This window comes from Aythya ferina, assembly GCF_964211825.1.
Source record: "Aythya ferina genome assembly, chromosome: 15".
In the NCBI taxonomy this organism is placed as follows: Eukaryota; Metazoa; Chordata; class Aves; order Anseriformes; family Anatidae; genus Aythya; species Aythya ferina.
The window spans coordinates 7,564,527-7,582,398 of record NC_140314.1 but is presented as its reverse complement, the minus strand read 5'-3'; the positions used below and the strand labels follow the sequence as shown (position 1 = coordinate 7,582,398).

Genomic DNA, 17,872 nt, shown 5'->3' with positions numbered 1-17,872 from the left:
GCCCCCCGATCCTCCCCGCGGGGCCGCAAGCCCAGCCCCTTCCTCGGCCGTAGCCTTCCCGCCCGGCTCTGCCTTCCGGGCTGTATTTACCTCGCTCCGATTTATCGCCCCCCCTCAATTAACGTTTTATTGCTCTACGCTCAAAGAGCGGCCATAAACCGCTGGCCCGGCCCCCGGGCCCGCCCACACGGAGGCGGCCGGGAAGGCGCCGTTGACCCAGGGTAAAAAGGCCCCGACCTCGGCACCGGGCATGTGGCGGGGCGAGGGACGCCCGGGACGGCTGCCCGGGACCTCACCGAGGGCCGGGGCCCCCCACTCGCCGCCGCCCGCCATCGAGTTCCCTGAGGAGAGCCCGGAGCCGCGCTTCGACGGTAAGCGGGGCTGGGGGCCGTGAGGGGAGCCCCGGGGGCTGTGGGGAAGGAGGGAGGTGTCCCCGTTTCCCCCTCGTTTTCTGAGTTTTCGGTTCCCTGAGTGAGGAAGAGGTGAAATGGGCGCCCCGCTCCCTGCCCCTCAGCCCTGAGGAAGCGGCGGCCGCGCGGGGTGATGCAAGAGCGGGCAGGGCCGCGACCGCTGCGGGAGCTGGGCCGCCCCCGGGGAGCCTCGTCTTCTCCGGTTACTTTGTTATATAGGCACTTATAAAAATTAATTATAATTAGATTCCTAATTAGCAACTAAAGCTTCTTGCTGAGCAGCAGCTCGCGCGCCTTTTTGTGAGCTAGGGTTGTGTTAAAGCTGTGGAAGGCAGGTGGGTATTTGTGTGTTTATTTTTTTGATAACTTGGAATATAATCAGTTCTAAATTCCTTCCTCCGGTTTTCCTTTTCCAGAATCAGATGTGCCAGCAGAACTGCGAGTTGCAAATGGGTCACAGAAGTTTGTAAACTTCACCTCGACCATCCAAAACCAGCTGCTGCTTGTGTCGCTGCTGGAGCATCTCTGCCACATGTACACGCACAACCCTGTTCATTCGAGGTGTTTGTTCCGAAGTTAGTAAGAGTAGTGCTTTCCTACTGCCATATATACCTGAATTTTCTGTGGAGGATTACAGTGGAATATCAGTAAAAAGCTGTAGGTCTTGCCTCATAAGGTGACAGGACTAGTTCTGAGAAGAGGCTGTATGCCCTGAATCAGCTTTAATGGGGGCTGAGGACCTGTGTTGTTTTTGAAAATAGTAAGCAAATGTTGTTGCTGATACAAGGAACAGACAGCTCTGTTTCACCTAAATCATGAGAGCTGCATCACAAGAAGGGTAGCAAGGCAATTTTTTTAAAAAGAGACTACACTTAGTGGAAATGTTAAATATGATTTTAAAAACAGAGATAAATTGGGATTTACCCTAAATATTTATCAAGAAATAGTTGTGACATAGTCTTCACTACATCTGTCAAATTATGTTCTGTGAAAATCATAGTAAATAGTTTTGGAAGTCTTCTTTTCTAGTAGAATCCTTTGACGTAATCCTGGACCTTGCATCTTAGGTGTGAGGTGTCTCTCCTGAAATCTAGCTTTTTGTAATATGGCGTATCCTAGGTATTTTTGTTTAATTAAGCATATGCGTACTGCATTTGAGAAACAATCTAAGCTTTTTTTCCTTATTCTATGTAATCATAGAAAACAAAACTAGCCAAAATATATTGCTTATGTTTGAAACTGTTTCCAGCATCCAGTAATGACAGACAACTGTCACTTTTTCATTCTTGAAGTATGATGTAGATGTTTGGCTCCAGGTCCTACTATATCTTTATCAAAAGCAAAAATACCTGTCAAAAACAAAAGAAGCACATTCCTTGTTTTAGAAGAGAAACACAGCAACAATGAAAAAGTAACTTTCCACAAGATGTATAGGTCGCCCTATATGGGCATGGTCAGCCTATACTGATATGCCCGATTTATGATACGAGATAAATTAAGGCATTTGAATTTTTAACCTGTGAATGTTAAACCTATATAGGTTAAAACCTATGAAGTTAACCTGTAAAGGCTTATGTGGCCTAGACCTATAAAGGTCTAGTAGTAGACTAGACTAAATTGTCCAGCCTATGCCTGTCTGCTTCATGATAGCTCAAGGAAAAGTAAAGAAATGATTATAAGGATTGGATCTTCACTGTTCTAAAAGCACAATTTACCTTAGAAAAGTAAAATCATTCTGTACTGGTATCCATATCCACAATTAATTTATGGTAAATAAAAACAAAATATTTCTTAGAAACATTTGGATTGGAGGAAGGGATGCTTGATTTTAGAGCAGTAGAATCATTATACTTATTTACTTTATGGTATGTTAAATAGTAATTAGTGGGAAAAATATCTCTATAAAAACATAGACCTATTTTGAAATTCTGTATCTACCTATGTGATAAAGGATTAGGTTGTCCAACACTATAGAGTTATAGGCTGCCCTATACTGATATGTCATATCTACTCTATCATGTCAAAAATTAAAATAATTTTAAAAGAATTTGTTGAATTGGAGAGGAGGAAGAAAAAATGAATTGTGGGAACACTAAATTCCTACCTGATAGAAGTATTTCACCGTTAACCGTATACTTATCTACTTACTGATATGTAAAATAATTATTAGAAACACTAAATTATCCAGAAGATGAGTCTAATCAGAACTTGCTTTCGCTGGTTCAGTCACAAGCACCCCGAGAGAGTGACCAAGGCTCTGTGTGTGTTTTCTAATAATTGACAGCTCTGCCAGTAGGAAGAGTGGAAGCATCTTAGATTTATCTTGGAGGGTTTATTTAAGCTAACAAATGATTGTTGAATACTTGAACGTTTCTCCATTCCCCTTATTGACCCAAGGGCCTTGGGTAAGATGTGGTTATTCCCATGTCCCCCCAGTGACCAGGGATCAGGTATAGCACAGGCACCTTCCGAAGTATGGAGCTGCTTGATTTCCCTGTGTACTTCCATGGCAGATAACATTCCTCCATTGGTATAGTTTAAACTGTTTGCCCAAGTGGAATAAACCTGATTAATAAAAGAAATACATATTGCAGTAATCATCTGTTCTGTGGTTTTGGTTGGTGTATTTATGTTGGCATGGGTGGATCCCAGCCCCCCCCCCCCCCCCCCCCACACACACACACACACTTTTCTGCTGTATATGACTGTGTCCATACGGATTGTATAGCAAAATTCCTGATTCCTTACAGGTTTGCTTCCAGTAAGTTTTATGTACATTAAAAGATAATGGGCTGATTTTGAAAAACCAATAATAAAAAAACATCTTAAAGAAATCTTACAAGCAAGTTTAAGACCTTGGAATGCAGAACCACAAAATGTTAGGGATTGGAAGGGACCTTGAAAGATCATCCCGTCCAGTCCCCCTGCCGGAACAGGAAACTCCTAAATCTTCTTCGTAGTATCTTTACAGCTGCACCCATCTCCAGTATTTGTTAGTTTTCTCTCTGCCACAGCAATGTTTAACTCAGACTGTGAAATATACAGTGCTTTGGCAGGGCTGATGCTTTGCTACAAGTACATGCACAGATGCGTGAGCTTGTGTGGGAATTAGAATGTCTTGACAATACCACTTTTTATTATAAACATATCCTCATACTTGTAAACATGCTTTGAATTTCTCTTTTTACTAAGCAAAATTAGTCTAGAGGTGACAAGTAAGTGAACGTGTGGATGTTTGTATAATTCACCTACTGAGGTGAGAAAAGAGGAGATGCCATGAAAGGCACGGCAAATGACTGCATTATGCAAACGGATTCCCCCAGAGCAGCTCTAGTTTGGTCCTAATTAGTTTTTATTGCTAAGAGTATGGGAAAGGGCATTAGAATAAGAGCGACTGAATGTTCAGTTTTTCAGACGTGCTATCTTTCAAATAAAGTTTTCTCATTTAAAAAACAGCTGCTTATTGGCAGGCTTTGTTTAATGTGACCTTTCTCTCTGTTCCTCTGTACAGTACTTCGTCAGGCTTTCACAAGAACAGGGTTGCTCTCCCCTTTTGCCTTCTGTGATGAATTTAGTACTGTAAGACTGCAGCATAATAGAGCCATTACTGAACTAATGAAAGCAGCTAATCGACAAGTACTTAATGGGGTAAGCTTTGTTAAATTTGTTTGGCAACCTCTGCATTAAGGAATTAACACATCATTGCATCCAAAGAAGCTTTTGTTTTGGGGTTCTTTTAGTATTGGATTGGATGTTTTCAATAATTATACAAAATAGTATTCCAGTTCTACCATTTCTGTTTGGGATGACACAATCTGGATTTACAGGTGCAAAACAATGCTTTTGAAGCCAGCAATATTTCATTCCTTATTAAATCCTATTTTTTTTTAAATGTGATTTTTTTTCCATGTTAAACACAGGCAAGTTCTAAGTGTTCTATTGCTACGTTTTTTCTTTTTTTTTTTTCCAACAATAGGCTGGCATCCATTACAACTTTTAACTGTTCCAGTTGTTTGCGTTAACAACCTTGTTTATTATAATGGATTAATATTAATGGCGGGCATAATTTTATATACTGCATAATAGGCTTCAGGCTGAATGAGACCAGTTTGCTTATCTAGCTACTTCAACTAAGCTAGTTAATGTTGTCTTAAGCACATTTTAGAGCCTTCATTTTATCCTGTTTGCCAGCAGAACTTTGCAGGACAATAATCTCTCCAGTAAAGTGATGTTAGCAGATTACTGGCGGGATAATAATACTTTAATTTGGTGAAGCTCTCTGCAGAATGAAAGGCTATCTGTAACCTCATTTTCTTTTAGGGGCATAGTTTTAGTTACTGTTTTCATTTAGCTGTTTGTGCTGATGGCATGGTAGACCTATCACTCTGGCATGTTTTTATGTTGGATTTTGTTGTTTCACAGGAACTGGATAATGGAGATTCTCATGCAATTGGGTATGTATTCAAAGCATTTAAATGACATTTAACAGCTCCCTCCCTGAAGTTCTGTGCTCCACTCTGAATTTAATTAATACTGCATTTCATGTTTCCTCTCTGAAACATAGAAAAAAATGATAATTTTTCCAAACTCTCTCAGAATGATCTGATGAAAATTCCTTTTTCAGTACAACTTTCATGGTTAGAGTGGCTGTATAAAAACAAATTTTTCAGGAATAAACTTAAATCATTTGAAAACTTACATTAACTTGGGGTATGGATGTGTAGCATGTAGCTAGCATGTAGCACAACCTCTTACCATAACTGCCGATGTGCATGCGGTTGCAGTCTCCTGGTTTTCAGTATGCAGTATTGCAATGCCAAATTATTTTTTTTCTCCTCTTTTTATAATGTAGATAGCATTTTTAGATTGTCTGTACCTGTAGCATATATAATACCTTCCTTAAAAGTTTCAATTTAGTTTAATGCAGCCTAACTTTTTCAAATAGGGATAAAGAAGTTCTATTGGAAGCACAGACTTCACGATACTTGAATGAATTTGATGAGATTGCAAGACTAGGAAAAGGAGGATATGGTCAAGTATTCAAGGTATTCTTTACTTTCCATGTATAATTTACCAGTTTACAGCTAGTTCTTCTTTCAAATTTAGATTTGCCGTTTAATCTGCATATCCCAATGTTCCAGTTGTGGCTGCTTGAAAAGAAAGCAACCTTAATTTGTATGTAAATTGTTCAACCTAATCTTGAATTGTAGTGAACACTTGTAGTATATAGCCAGCCTAAAGCTCCCCATGTGGTATGGTGCCATATATAAATGACCGTTGTGGTCTCTCAGATTTGTTGGGAACCTGATCAAGCAGTTTTCGGTACCTATCAGCTTTTTTTTTTTTTAACTGATGGAAAGACAGATGTAGAGATATGTATTTCAGAAAGATTGGATTAGATATTTGAAGGCCTGAAATATAGTAAAAATATAATATTCTCATTGTAGATAGCTAGGGCCTCATCCCGTTTTCCTTCTGATACAAGTGAGAGGTTATTCAAATAGAGTGCAGAAACTGATTACTAGAAAATGGTTGGTTCTAAAGGATTTAATAACTCATTAGTCTAAACACATTAAGATCTAATTTTGTCATATTACAATTGTTTTCAGGTCAGAAACAAGTTAGATGGTCAGTTCTATGCTATTAAAAAAATCAATATTAAGAAGGCTACAAGAAGAGATTGCATGAAGGTATCATTTATCCTGGTTTGTCTCTGTTCTAACTCTGTGTCTCCTCTAACTGATTTCAATTTAATTTAGTAATGCAGTTAATATTTCTCAAAACATCAAAAATATTAATATAATTTGTTATACATTTAGTAGTGTGTGTTTCCAAAGACTTGACCCTATCAGTACCTAATAGAAAAAAGTAATTAAGAGGTGTTTAAGTCAATTAATAGTAGTATATTAATTTGAATTTGGTCATCTCTTCAAATATAAAAATCTTAATTTGTTTTAAAGCTTCCAAATCTCCTCAGTTTTTGTAATAATTTTATCTATTTTTTTTTCTATCAGAAACTATTTTTTTGTTGCCATTTAGGTTTACTAAGCACTCAGAGTAAAGAACACAGACTGTTTCTTCTTGGTCCTGTTAGGTACTACGAGAAGTTAAAGTGCTGGCTGGGCTGCAGCATCCTAATATCGTGGGCTATCACACTGCTTGGATGGAACACGTTCAAACTTTATGCCCAAAAGGAAAGTACAGCATATTGTGCAATTCTTGCATCCTATGTATAACCTTCATACTATTATTTGCAGGACCGTACTTCTGTGATAAAATACCTGTGTTTTTTCCTCCTCAAAACACCACCAACAAAGCAAACTAAAGATGACCACCAGGTCTTTATGTCCCTATGTGCCCTTTAGTTTTGCTTGTGTTATTTGATGAATAACAAATGATGATAATGATAAATTTGGAAGTGTGGAAATACTAGCTTCTCTTCTGGTAGTATTTGAGGAGGATTTTAAAGCTGGGTGAATTTCAGTGAAATGCAATGAAAACCTCTTAATGTTAACTAGTGAGTTAACAAGGAGAAGAATGAATACTTGGGAATTAACCATTTCAGCTACCATGAGAAAAGGGGTGAATAGGAGGAAAAAGAAAAAAAAAGCTTGTTAGGTAAGAGACTGCAAATACTTTAATGGGAAGGGAAAAAAAATAAAAACTTATTTTGCTTTCTGCAGGAGAGTTTTTAAATTTGACAAATTGGGATTCATAGTTCTGCAGTGATAGAGAAATCTGTTTTGTTTTGTTTTTTTTTGTGTGTGGGCATCAGCTATTATCTGTAGCTGTTGAAAATTCTTCTACTTTTATGTTCATTTTACACATTCTTCCCTGGTGACCTTTCCTCCCCCTCTTTTTTTTTTTTTTCCCAGTTTCTCTATTCTCAGCTCTTCCCACACTTTGTCCTTTGGTCCTTTTCAAACCCTAATCTGTTGGTCACTTTTCTTTTTCATTCTCTTCCGGAAAGCCTTTAGCAGTTAAATCTTTTGATCCTCTCTTAGTGGGAGGTTTGCTTATCCTCTATATGACCTTATTGCCTTCCAAGTCAGTGGACTGATGCCCAGTCCACCTTTTGAAGTGAAATCTGGGTGAATGTAAGGAAACCCAGTACAACATTTTCAGTGATTGTTTAAAACATTTATTTTCCTTTCCTATAAAGAAGAATGAAAAACAAATTACTGAGGTTGTTAGTAGACTAAGAGATGGCTTTCGCATTAGCAGAGGGAGAGATCTGCAGATAATGAAGTTCAGTAAGATGATACAGATTAAATGTTAATTTGTAGTACTCATCTGCATGTTTTGTTTTGTAAAATACCATATTTATCTTTTCATCCAATAGATAAGACAATATTGAAGTTGCAGTCGTTATCTTTGGAGCAAGAGAGTGGCAAGTAAGTATTATACATCTCAATAATAACATTAATTTGTCTTTAACAGAAAGACTTCCTTTTTTTTTTTAAAGTAACAATAAAACAGTACAGAGTTCAGCATGTATCTCACAAGTGCATTTTATTTCCAAACTGTAACAAAGAGTAAGTGTTAGTTATCCTTGTCATTGTTTCTCTTCTGGTTGTGTGAGCTGGAGAATGTTGCTGGATACTCCCTCCTTTCTTCAGTCCCTCAATTTCAGAGTGTCTGAGTGTTGAACTGAGCTTCAGGTTTACTTCAAAAGTTCTGTACTGACACTGATTTATACTGTGAAGTCTTATTAGAGCAAAGTGGCCTTTTGTTTCTCAGAAGTATTGATTAGCCCTTTTCATAAAGAGACAGAGTCCAATGAGGTGTCTTATAGTGTAACTTCCTAACTCAGAAGGAATGGATCATCATACTTCTGCCCAGTAAATGCTGTGACCCAGGACTGTGTGTACCTATGAGCTGTCTGGGTCAGCTATCAAAAAATCTGTGCAGAGGGAAGATATAAAAGGCTAGAACCTACACTGCCAGTTACATAATGTTTTATGCGGGGAAGCAGTTGAACTTTTACTCTGGAATGCAGTTCACAATAAAAAATAAAGTTTTCAGAATGGTGTTATCACAAACAGAAGGCATAAAACTGTACATATTTTGATTTCCCTCCCTTTATCCTTTTCAGTAATCACTGTCGCATTCAGAGCGTGGGAAGTGGTAGTTCAATTATCTTTGCTGACCTTACTTCACAAGAAGATAAGTCCCATGACAGTACCTGTCTTAGAAATCTGGATAGTGAATCAGTGCAGAACATGGATGTAAAGAATGATTTTACTAACAGCAATAGTAAAGAATGCATGAAACCAAATGGATGTGAATTCCCCCTAGAAGTACAAGAAGACTCTGTAAGTAATGTTGACAGTGGGTCAACTGATTTTAAAAATCATTCACCACATGGACCTCATTGTAGTCTGGATCTAGATGTTAGCACTGAAAGTAAGTCCAGCACTGAAGAATGCTCCAAGAACGATGTAGCTCTCTGTGGAGGGTTTGAGGTAAATGCCTTTCTCTTTAAATACTTTTAGCTACTGTCTGGTTTAATGATGACTATAAAGTAGAATTTGGTAAACACAAAAATGATTTATAATGATAAATTTAAAAAAGAAAATGACTGCTAAAAGAACCAAAATTATAGAAAAGTTTTACTTGTAACATATTTATGTCTAAAATTTATTTTTTATTACTTTTTAGAGAAAATAAGTAAGGAAATACTGTTCATATTACGCTGGAAGAATCATAGACTGTTATTTTTCTGTTAGGTGGAGTATCGTTTGATGCTTCATATACAGATGCAACTTTGTGAACTATCCTTATGGGATTGGATTGTTGACCGTAATAAAAAATACAGTGAGAGAACAGAGGAAACTGCCAGTAAGATTCATCACTGTTTTTAAAATTTACATATCATAAAGCTAATATTTATTTTGTCTTAATTGAAAGTCTATTTACATGATTTAATGTTTTAATTCAGCAGTTTATAATATGGATATTCTTAAATTATTTATTCATTTCATCTAGTAGCTGCTAGTATTGAGCCTTTAATGTTATGTGTTGGTAAAAGAGGTTTGAGTTCATGAGTTTTAGACAACTCATCAAAGAAGAGTGAATGTATGCCTGAGGCATAGTTGTTACCTGGAGAGATCTGTGCGTGGACACTACTACTTGTTTGGAATATAATTTTTTAATGAGAGAATTTGCTCTTTCTCAGTAAGCTGTTTAAATAATTGAATTTTTACTTTAGTAGCAGTCTAGCTGCTACAAAACAGAGCTCCACACAGGCTAATTTATCTGCTGGGGAAAACATAAATACATGTACATCTTCTGTTCTAGACAAGTTAAAACATACTTAAAAGCTTTCAAGTTTGTTCTTAAAGCTAATTGCCATTGGTCTAAAAAAAACTAACATTTAATCTTAGTTTAATCACTATTAAGGTAAATCTGTTTTCCATTTAGTCATGGAATGAGGTTTAGCAGCTAACTATTTTTCCCCATCAGCTGACTTTCCCTGATGTCTCCTGTAATCACAGTCTTTATAGCTTTTATAGGCTTAAGAGTTGACATTTCTCTTCTAGGAATGACAGAATTGCTAGGGCATTTGGCCTTGCAAAATGCCATTTTCACAAACTTTCCACAAGCAACAGGAGAAAAAGAGTGAATGCTATGGGTTAGAAATTAAGAAATAGAAGCCCAAGTGAGAGAAAACGATGAGTGTTCAAAGTAGCAGCAGATGTTAGATCTGGGTCATTAAAGTAGGAAGTCAATGCAGTTTAATAAAATAATAGTTTTGGAAATGGTAAAAAAACAAAAACAAAAACAAACAAACAAAAAAAAAACAAACAACGTTGTTAAGTTTATGTAGGACAAGAGCAGACAGAGAAGGTTTGGGAATTTCAGAGGGAAGCACAACTGCAGAAAGATCCAAAAAGGAATGTTGCAATTTAATACAGACATCATACCATTGTGCAAAGTATTATGATTTTATTCAGAACTGTATTTTTTGTTCCAATCTATGAGTTGCATGGAAGTGAAGAGTTAAGGAAAAAACAGTAGAAAGGGATTAAAGGAACAACAAATTTTTTGAATGAAAGCAGAAACCATGGGAAGTAGTAAGAAAGAAGAGATGTGGGAGTGGAACAAAAGGTGCACAGTGAAGAGTAATCAGATGTCAGTCATCTCTGATGCTGTGGTCAGGCAGATAACAATAAAAAAAAGTCCATCAATGTTTCACAGCATTTAAGAGATTGTCATGTGTTTTCCTTGATTTTCAGACCCCATCATTTATGTTATAAGGAAGACAATAACCTGTTTTTCTTTTCATTTTCATATACCATTCTGATCCTCTTGTTGAGTGATAAGAATATCATTGGTTTGTTTTTAATGCAGTTCATGGCTCTCTTAATCCAGAACAAATAAGCACAGTTTTACAAACGTTTTAATTAATATATGGAAACCACAACTGCCAGTCATTACTGGGGCCTAGGAGAATTTAAATCAGAGTCAAATATACACACAGTGAGGATACTTTGGAGTCTGTAATGGTTAAATTTTTAATCTAATAACTATGGTGGGGTTTGGACAAATCTTTTCATGCAGATGCATTCATGTCCCATGAACTGTTGCCTTCTGAATTTTGATCTGAGTAACTTTCTACTGTTTCAAAACACTCTCTTAGGAGAAGTATGGGAAATTTCATTCTTTAAGCTGTGTTCATTCTATTATTTTTTTTCATAAATAAACTAATTTCAACAAGACATAGTATCATAAACTAAAATAAGTCAGCAAAATTAGCTGAAATAATACAGATTTTAAATTCTTCTAAGGTCCATACCATCTTGTGGATGTCAACTGGACAATGAAAATTTTTCAGGAGCTATTAGAAGGAGTATGTTATATCCACAGCATGGGAGTGATGCATCGAGACATTAAAGTAAGTTCATTGAATTATCACTTGAGGTTAAAGAAAACAAAGATAGCTTACATGATGGGAGGATGAAAGCAACTTCATGGTTAATTTGAGAGGACCTGGGCTCTTAAGAATTTAGCTATATTATATATGAAAAATGAATTGTCTCCTTTATACCATTACTGTGTTTCCTTACTATATTTCTGAATTACTTAAATTCTGATTAAGCTCTGGAAATGCCTTCTAGTTTGTGAAGCCCTTGTCTTGTCCTAAACAGGGATGGACAGATTAGTTTTATTTGTTCCTTCCTTAAACAGGGTAGGAGCTAAATTACCTAAAAAGCAGTCTTTTAGGTAACTATAAAAATAAGCAAAGACCTTTGAGTGCTCCTCAATTTGCTAACAGCAAATCAGTTAGCTTTCGAAAATAAGTTCTAATTGTAGTTATTACATGCTTACTTTTTGATAATTTTTTCCTCAGTTGCAAATAACTGCTGTCTTTTAAAATGGTTGTTATCAAATGTAAGGGACTGAAATTGTAGGTGACTACAGTGAAAGAATGAAAAGTTTGTTTTCATTCATGTTAAATGTAGTTAAGATCAGACTTAGAAAAATACACTTTGAATGGATTAGAATAGATGCCCATTTTATGTTCCTCTGTAGTTTTTTGGAATGCTAATCGTAACAGTTTTGACTTGCTGAATTAAATGTGAAACATAGGTAGAATACATCTTGTCGTGTCCCCCTCCCCCCAGCTTAAACTCATGGAATTGATTATCAATGATGTGAATGTGTATTCTACGCTGCTTCCTTCAAAGGTTCTCTGCACCTGAGGTGACACCTGTATGAGGAAATTATTGTAAATCTTATCTTAGTTACTAAAACTCCACATAAGAAAACGTGGAATGATGTAAAAACACACAAGATTAATCTTCATTCTGGATCAATTTTAATTTTCTATGGGCTGTTTCTGGGTTAACAGTTTTTCAGTTTGCTTTCCTGTTTAGCGTTGTCATGGCTGTATTTTCCAAACTCCTGGTAGCTGTATAAAGAATTCCATACAGTTACTGGAAGCTTATTTTTGAGCCAGTGCTTGTTGTTTTCACCATAGATTCTTCTAGCAGTGATTTTGCAGATATCCTGCAGGGACAGTAATTTCTGTGATAATGTTAAAAGGAAGTCTTTCAATGCTTGGAATTCCGGGAGCAGAAGTCCAGTGGGCAGTTGTCCTTGATTATCTGTTAGCTTCAGTGGATAGGAGAATCCCAGCAACTTGTTCAACAGTGCTGTATCTTTCAAATTTGGTCTGCGCTGAAGAAATGAGAAGAGTGGAGATTGTCCATCTCTTGTTAAAGTGTTCATGTCTACCTTATACTCTAACAGGAGGTCAACTATTTCCTTTCTGCCACCTGAGCAGGCTTCGTGGATAGCTGTTCGTCCTTCACGATCTTGGATATTTACGCTGGCTCCGTTACTTAACAGTAAATGGATGCAATCTGTGTTGACACCTAAAATTCTGCTTGCTTTAGATGATGCTGCACACACTGCAATGTGAAGGGCAGTTCTCCCACAAGTTGGAATAGCAGAATTAATATTTGCTCCACGTGCGATTAAAGCTGCCATTTCCTCAGTGTTTAGTGATCCTGCAGCTATGTGAAGAGGTGTCCAGCCAGACTTGGCTGTGTCCTTTATGTTGAGACAATACTCAAAAAGAATGCGTGTAGGTGGGAAGGCATCATCAGACTGCTGGCCTGAATGTAGCAGATGGTCGTGTTTGTAATTACTCATTTCAGGATCTATCTATGTATTACAGTGTGCAAGATACAGAGACACTTTTTTGTATTATGCTGTCAGGTTTGCTGATCTCTCTCTGAAATTAGCCTGAAGTGGATCTCCCAGCTCTATAAGTACTAGGCAAATTTAGTACGAGATGAAATGTTGTGTAGCCTCTTGTTATTTCTGTAATATAAAACAAAGTTTCATTTTTTTTATTTTTATTTAAAATACTTTTGGACTGGTAGGGCATAGCATCATAACAGGTTGCAAAAATGTTAGTTGTCAGAATAAATCTTATGGGTTGCTATGACCTAACAGAAGTTAGGTCATTAATTCATTTTTGCTAACCACAGCTTCTGTGTGCCCAGCAGGAATGCATAAAATGATGTTATGCCTTGAGTTCCTCTATTTCCCAATTTTATAGGACGATAAATGAGTCATCGTAGTTCAGCTTCAGGTCACTGAAGCTCATAGAAGAAGCATAAGCAGGCAGAACCATCATGTCTGTGATACAGTGCTTGGGCTTCGGGACGTGTGGATTACAGCTTGTTATAGGTCAGTTCTGTCATCAGATTTGGGTTGTAAATCAACAAAATTTAGCAGCTTCTTGGACAGATTTGCTATAGATGGCTTCATCAGCTAGTGACTAGTTCTTGTCTCTTCTCTATTTTCAGCTTAGAAAATGTCATTAAAAAAATCTATGGTAACAAGGCAGTTTTCAGCATAAGAAGTGTATTCGACAATGATATGACTCTGAGTCAACAGATACTACCTCTAGTTATAGTTTCTGTTTATATTAATTACTGAGTAGTGTGTTCTACTCACTTTTTCAATTTCATGCATGATTTAATAGATGTTTTAAACCTAACAGTTTGTCTTGTGCTTTTTATTTAGTGGTTCCTTGAATGGAAGCCATTCCAAATTTTCAGCGTTCATGTGAACCATCTCTGCACATTTTTCCAGCTCTATGTGCTTTTTGAGATGAGAGGCTCAGAACTGTAGACAGTACTGAAGATGGCAGCATATTAATTCATGTAGTATCATATGATGTCTTCTTCCTTATATCCCCCCTTAGTTGGTAATGTACAATTTGCTTTATAGACTGCTGATGAACATCAATTTGCCATTTTAGGAGTTGTCAGTTACCACTCTTGAGCGGTAACAGTCAGCTCACAGACAGTTGTTGCCCATATAAAATTGGATTGCTTTTTCTTTCATTTACATTTTAATGCTTATTTGCACTGAATTCCTTTTGTCATTGTACTCCCTGCCTGTTAAGAATCACAAGATCCTTCTACAGTTCTTTGCATTCAGACCTTGTCATTATTTCACTGAATAATACAGTATAGTCGGTAAACTTTGTCATCTCACCGCTTACACTCCTTTTTCTAAATCATTTACAAATATGTTGTTCAGCATAGTTCCCAGCACAAATTCATAAAAAATCAGTTGATAGTATCTTTCACCTTGAAAGCTGACTATTGTTTCTTTTAAGTCTTTAAGCTAGTTACTTATCTGGGGGGACCTTCCCTCTAACTTCACTACAGTTGAGTTCAATGAGGGTCCGGACAAATATCTGTCTGAAATTAATGTAAATGAGTTCAGCTTGATTGCTGTTAACTAGAGGCCCAATGACTCCTTCAAAGAAATGTGAGATGTGGAAGGCACCTCTTGTGATCTGTTGGAGATACATAGTCCATTTTCCCCGAAGTAATACTTATGCCTGCAAGCCCTGTGACTTCAATTTTACTAAGATTTTGGAGTCTGTTTTCATTAGAAGCCACAACCATTAAATGTCTTTTTAATGATTTTTTTTTTAATTAGAAAAAGTGGGATTTCTTAAATCTACAAGATTCTTTAAACACAAATTATAATCCCAATCAAATGGTTACCTGGAGGGAGAGCAGGTCTATGAGTTAAGGGTCCTCCCCAGGCAGTCACTGTTTTACTGACAGGGTGATAGTAGGGCTTTAAGTGTTGTCATCTTCCATTATTACTTCATATAGTTCTTCACAGTGCTTCCTCTGTTCCCAGGAGAACGGAGGAAATGTAGAGTGGCAGGTCTCTCTACTGTCTCTCTCGATCATGTTACTCGTAGACAAGGGACTTGTAGATTTTGTAATGAAAATCCATAATCAGAAATAAAAGATTGGGAATCTATCACTTGAGCACCATCATTGTTTGTGATGTTGCGGGATGTCTGGTTCGAGAGTAGCTTTGAAGTAACCTCACCATTCAGTGCAAGATTTTAAACATACTATAAAAGCCGCGAAAGTTTAAGAATGGAAAAAGGCTTCTGTTCCCTTTGTTTTCTTGCCAGTGTTCATTTTATTTAGTAGGAAAAAAATCTTTACTAAGCAACACTGTTTTCATTTCTCATAGAAATGTACCTAAGTTCAGAAATTTTGTGCTGCAGAGACTAAGTAAAAACTTTACTTTGATATTATGTTTTCTTTCATGTGGCAAGTATTTCTTTTTCCTAGACACAGAGCACTAACATGCCTGCTTAGTGGTTATACAGCCAAAACACACAGATAAAACTATTTCAGTTTTTCCACAGTCAGCGTTCCCTACTTAGCAGCCTCTCAGCACTTACTTTCTTAGCAACTTTCCTGGAACAAAGTAGCACATTGCAGCTGTGCTTGTCATACAGAAAAGTATGTTTGTTTTATGCTATGCCTTGCCCAAAGATCTCAGTCCTTCCTGCTATGTTAGTTGGTTTAATTTGCCGTGCATTCTTGCCCGTTAAGATTACTGTTCTGCAAATTTCCATTTCCAGCTGAGAAGAAAAAAGTACTTTGTCTTTTCACTAAATCTTTGTTTTTCCTGTTTTGCTTTCTTTACTTTTCCCTAGATCCTTCATGTGTGGTCTTTGCAAATAGTGCTTGTTAACACACAATTTGATAGTCCATGACTATTTTTTTCTATCTCACTAACAGAAGTATTAAATAATCACTATATTACCCCTCTGAATGGATGTTACAGATTTTGAAACAGCTGAATACATCATAATCCTTTGTATAGGTTTGTGTAAGACTTTCTCTCATTTTATAGCCCAGAAATATCTTTCTACATGGATCAGATCGTCATGTTAAAATAGGAGATTTTGGATTAGCATGCAAAGACCTCCTTTCGGATGATGTAGATCAGTGGTTTCACACAGAACGGATAAATGGTAAGAGCAGAAATCTTTGTAGGTTTCAGTATTTAAGTTTCTATTATGTTAAAAATGTTAATACTAAATTCTAAAGTAAAATGGTAACCCTATCTGAGTTAAGTCTAAACTGACTTTTTAAAGGTCTGACACATACTTCAGGTGTGGGGACTTGCCTCTATGCCTCACCAGAACAACTGCAGGGATCTGACTATGATTTCAAGGTAGGGATTTTTTTTTCTATGAAGCCAATTAAATTCTGTTAAATATTACCTAATTAGGCACTGATATTCAGATTGTCTAATGTTACACCTTGCGTCTATCTGTGGAACCTGAAATGTAATTTTTCAAAAATTATGTTTAATTTTAATAGTACAGTTCGTCTGAAAAAGAGTCTCATGGTGAAATTACTAATTTCTGTAAGACGTACTTAGAATAGAGTATAGGAATAGAACAAGCCCCTCACCTGTGCATCATAGCTGGTAAACATCTCTTCTACCCTTACTCCATTTTCTTCCTGAAACAAATTTCAACTAAGCTGCTAAATGCAAAATTTGCATTTCTAGGTTCATCTTGAAGAATCTGTGTAATTTGAATTTGAGTTGCTTTAACACTGCCATGGAACTTCATTACAAAACCTTTTTATACTGTGAAACTTAGGTGAGCAGAAATCTAGTAAGTCATTTAAAATAAGGATTATCTCAGAACTTTTTCTTCATCCCTTTTCCAGTCAGACATGTATAGCTTGGGGGTTATCCTGTTCGAACTCTTCCAGCCATTCGGAACAGAAATGGAAAGAGCAGAAGTTCTCACACATTTAAGGAATGGCCACATTCCTCATACTTTCTACAAAAAATGGCCTGTTCAAGCCAAGTATGTTAAGCTTCTCACCAGTCAGGTATCTACAGAAAGACCAACTGCTGCTCAGCTGCGTGAAAGTGAACTATTTCATACCACAGAACATGTAAGTTATGCCAATAACCTCAGCCTTTGCCAGGATAAAGAAATACAGAAAGAAAAGTGCTTTATAATGATCCCCTTGCTTCCCTGCCTCTACTGTGCCTGTATTTATTTTTTTTCAAATAACTTAAAAGGACTGCGTGAATGATTTTATTTTTTCCCCCCAATAGTATTTAGGCCTCTCTTTCTGGTCATTAGGTAAACGTAATTTAATTAAGACTGGACACTTGATTTACATACCGCTTGAGATAAGTGTCGTAAGTTTCTGAAGCTTTCTGTCAGCTCTCAGAATTTATTTTCCCTTTCCTTGAGCCAGTTTTTTTTCAATTTGTAATATCAACTACCCCTAATACCTGGGGTGTTGCAGAATGAATCTTGTTCATAATCCAGTACAGACACACAAATAAAGTAGTAAGGCTTTATGCTTGCCTGTATATAAATGACCTAAACTGACTCTTACTTTCAGGTTATTTATAATCTACAGCAGAAGTTGAGACAGCAAGAGGAAGAAATAGAAAAATTGAAAGAGAAATTAAGACGCCTTTCTAATGAACAAAATGAACCTATGAGCCTAGGTTCTCCAGTTTAAGCACAGGAAGAACAAAACTATTGTACATTAAGTTATATAAAACTTTTTTTACATAAAACATTTCAATGCATTTTGATTGTCCTGTCAGTTCTTGAAAGGCCTTCATTGTTC

The 17,872-nt window shown here is 36.8% G+C and overlaps 2 protein-coding genes across 2 annotated transcripts; one reads left to right on the top strand and one right to left on the bottom strand.

The window, feature by feature from the left end:
- The first annotated feature begins 34 nt into the window (after positions 1 to 34).
- EIF2AK1 (eukaryotic translation initiation factor 2 alpha kinase 1) lies at positions 35 to 17,831 on the top strand. The gene is made up of 15 exons (XM_084536575.1): positions 35 to 371; positions 827 to 985; positions 3,922 to 4,058; positions 4,833 to 4,864; positions 5,356 to 5,455; positions 6,020 to 6,100; positions 6,505 to 6,604; positions 7,753 to 7,804; positions 8,506 to 8,875; positions 9,140 to 9,251; positions 11,201 to 11,307; positions 16,113 to 16,233; positions 16,357 to 16,436; positions 16,943 to 17,176; positions 17,639 to 17,831. Exons 1-15 carry the CDS (start codon positions 251 to 253, stop codon positions 17,759 to 17,761), a joined length of 1,929 nt encoding a protein of 642 aa, XP_084392701.1. The 5' UTR covers positions 35 to 250; the 3' UTR covers positions 17,762 to 17,831.
- On the bottom strand, positions 11,317 to 16,106 carry ANKRD61 (ankyrin repeat domain 61). Its single transcript, XM_084536580.1, has one exon. The coding sequence runs from the start codon at positions 13,068 to 13,070 to the stop codon at positions 12,258 to 12,260; it is 813 nt and encodes a 270-aa protein (XP_084392706.1). The 5' UTR covers positions 13,071 to 16,106; the 3' UTR covers positions 11,317 to 12,257.
- Positions 17,832 to 17,872: the final 41 nt, after the last annotated feature.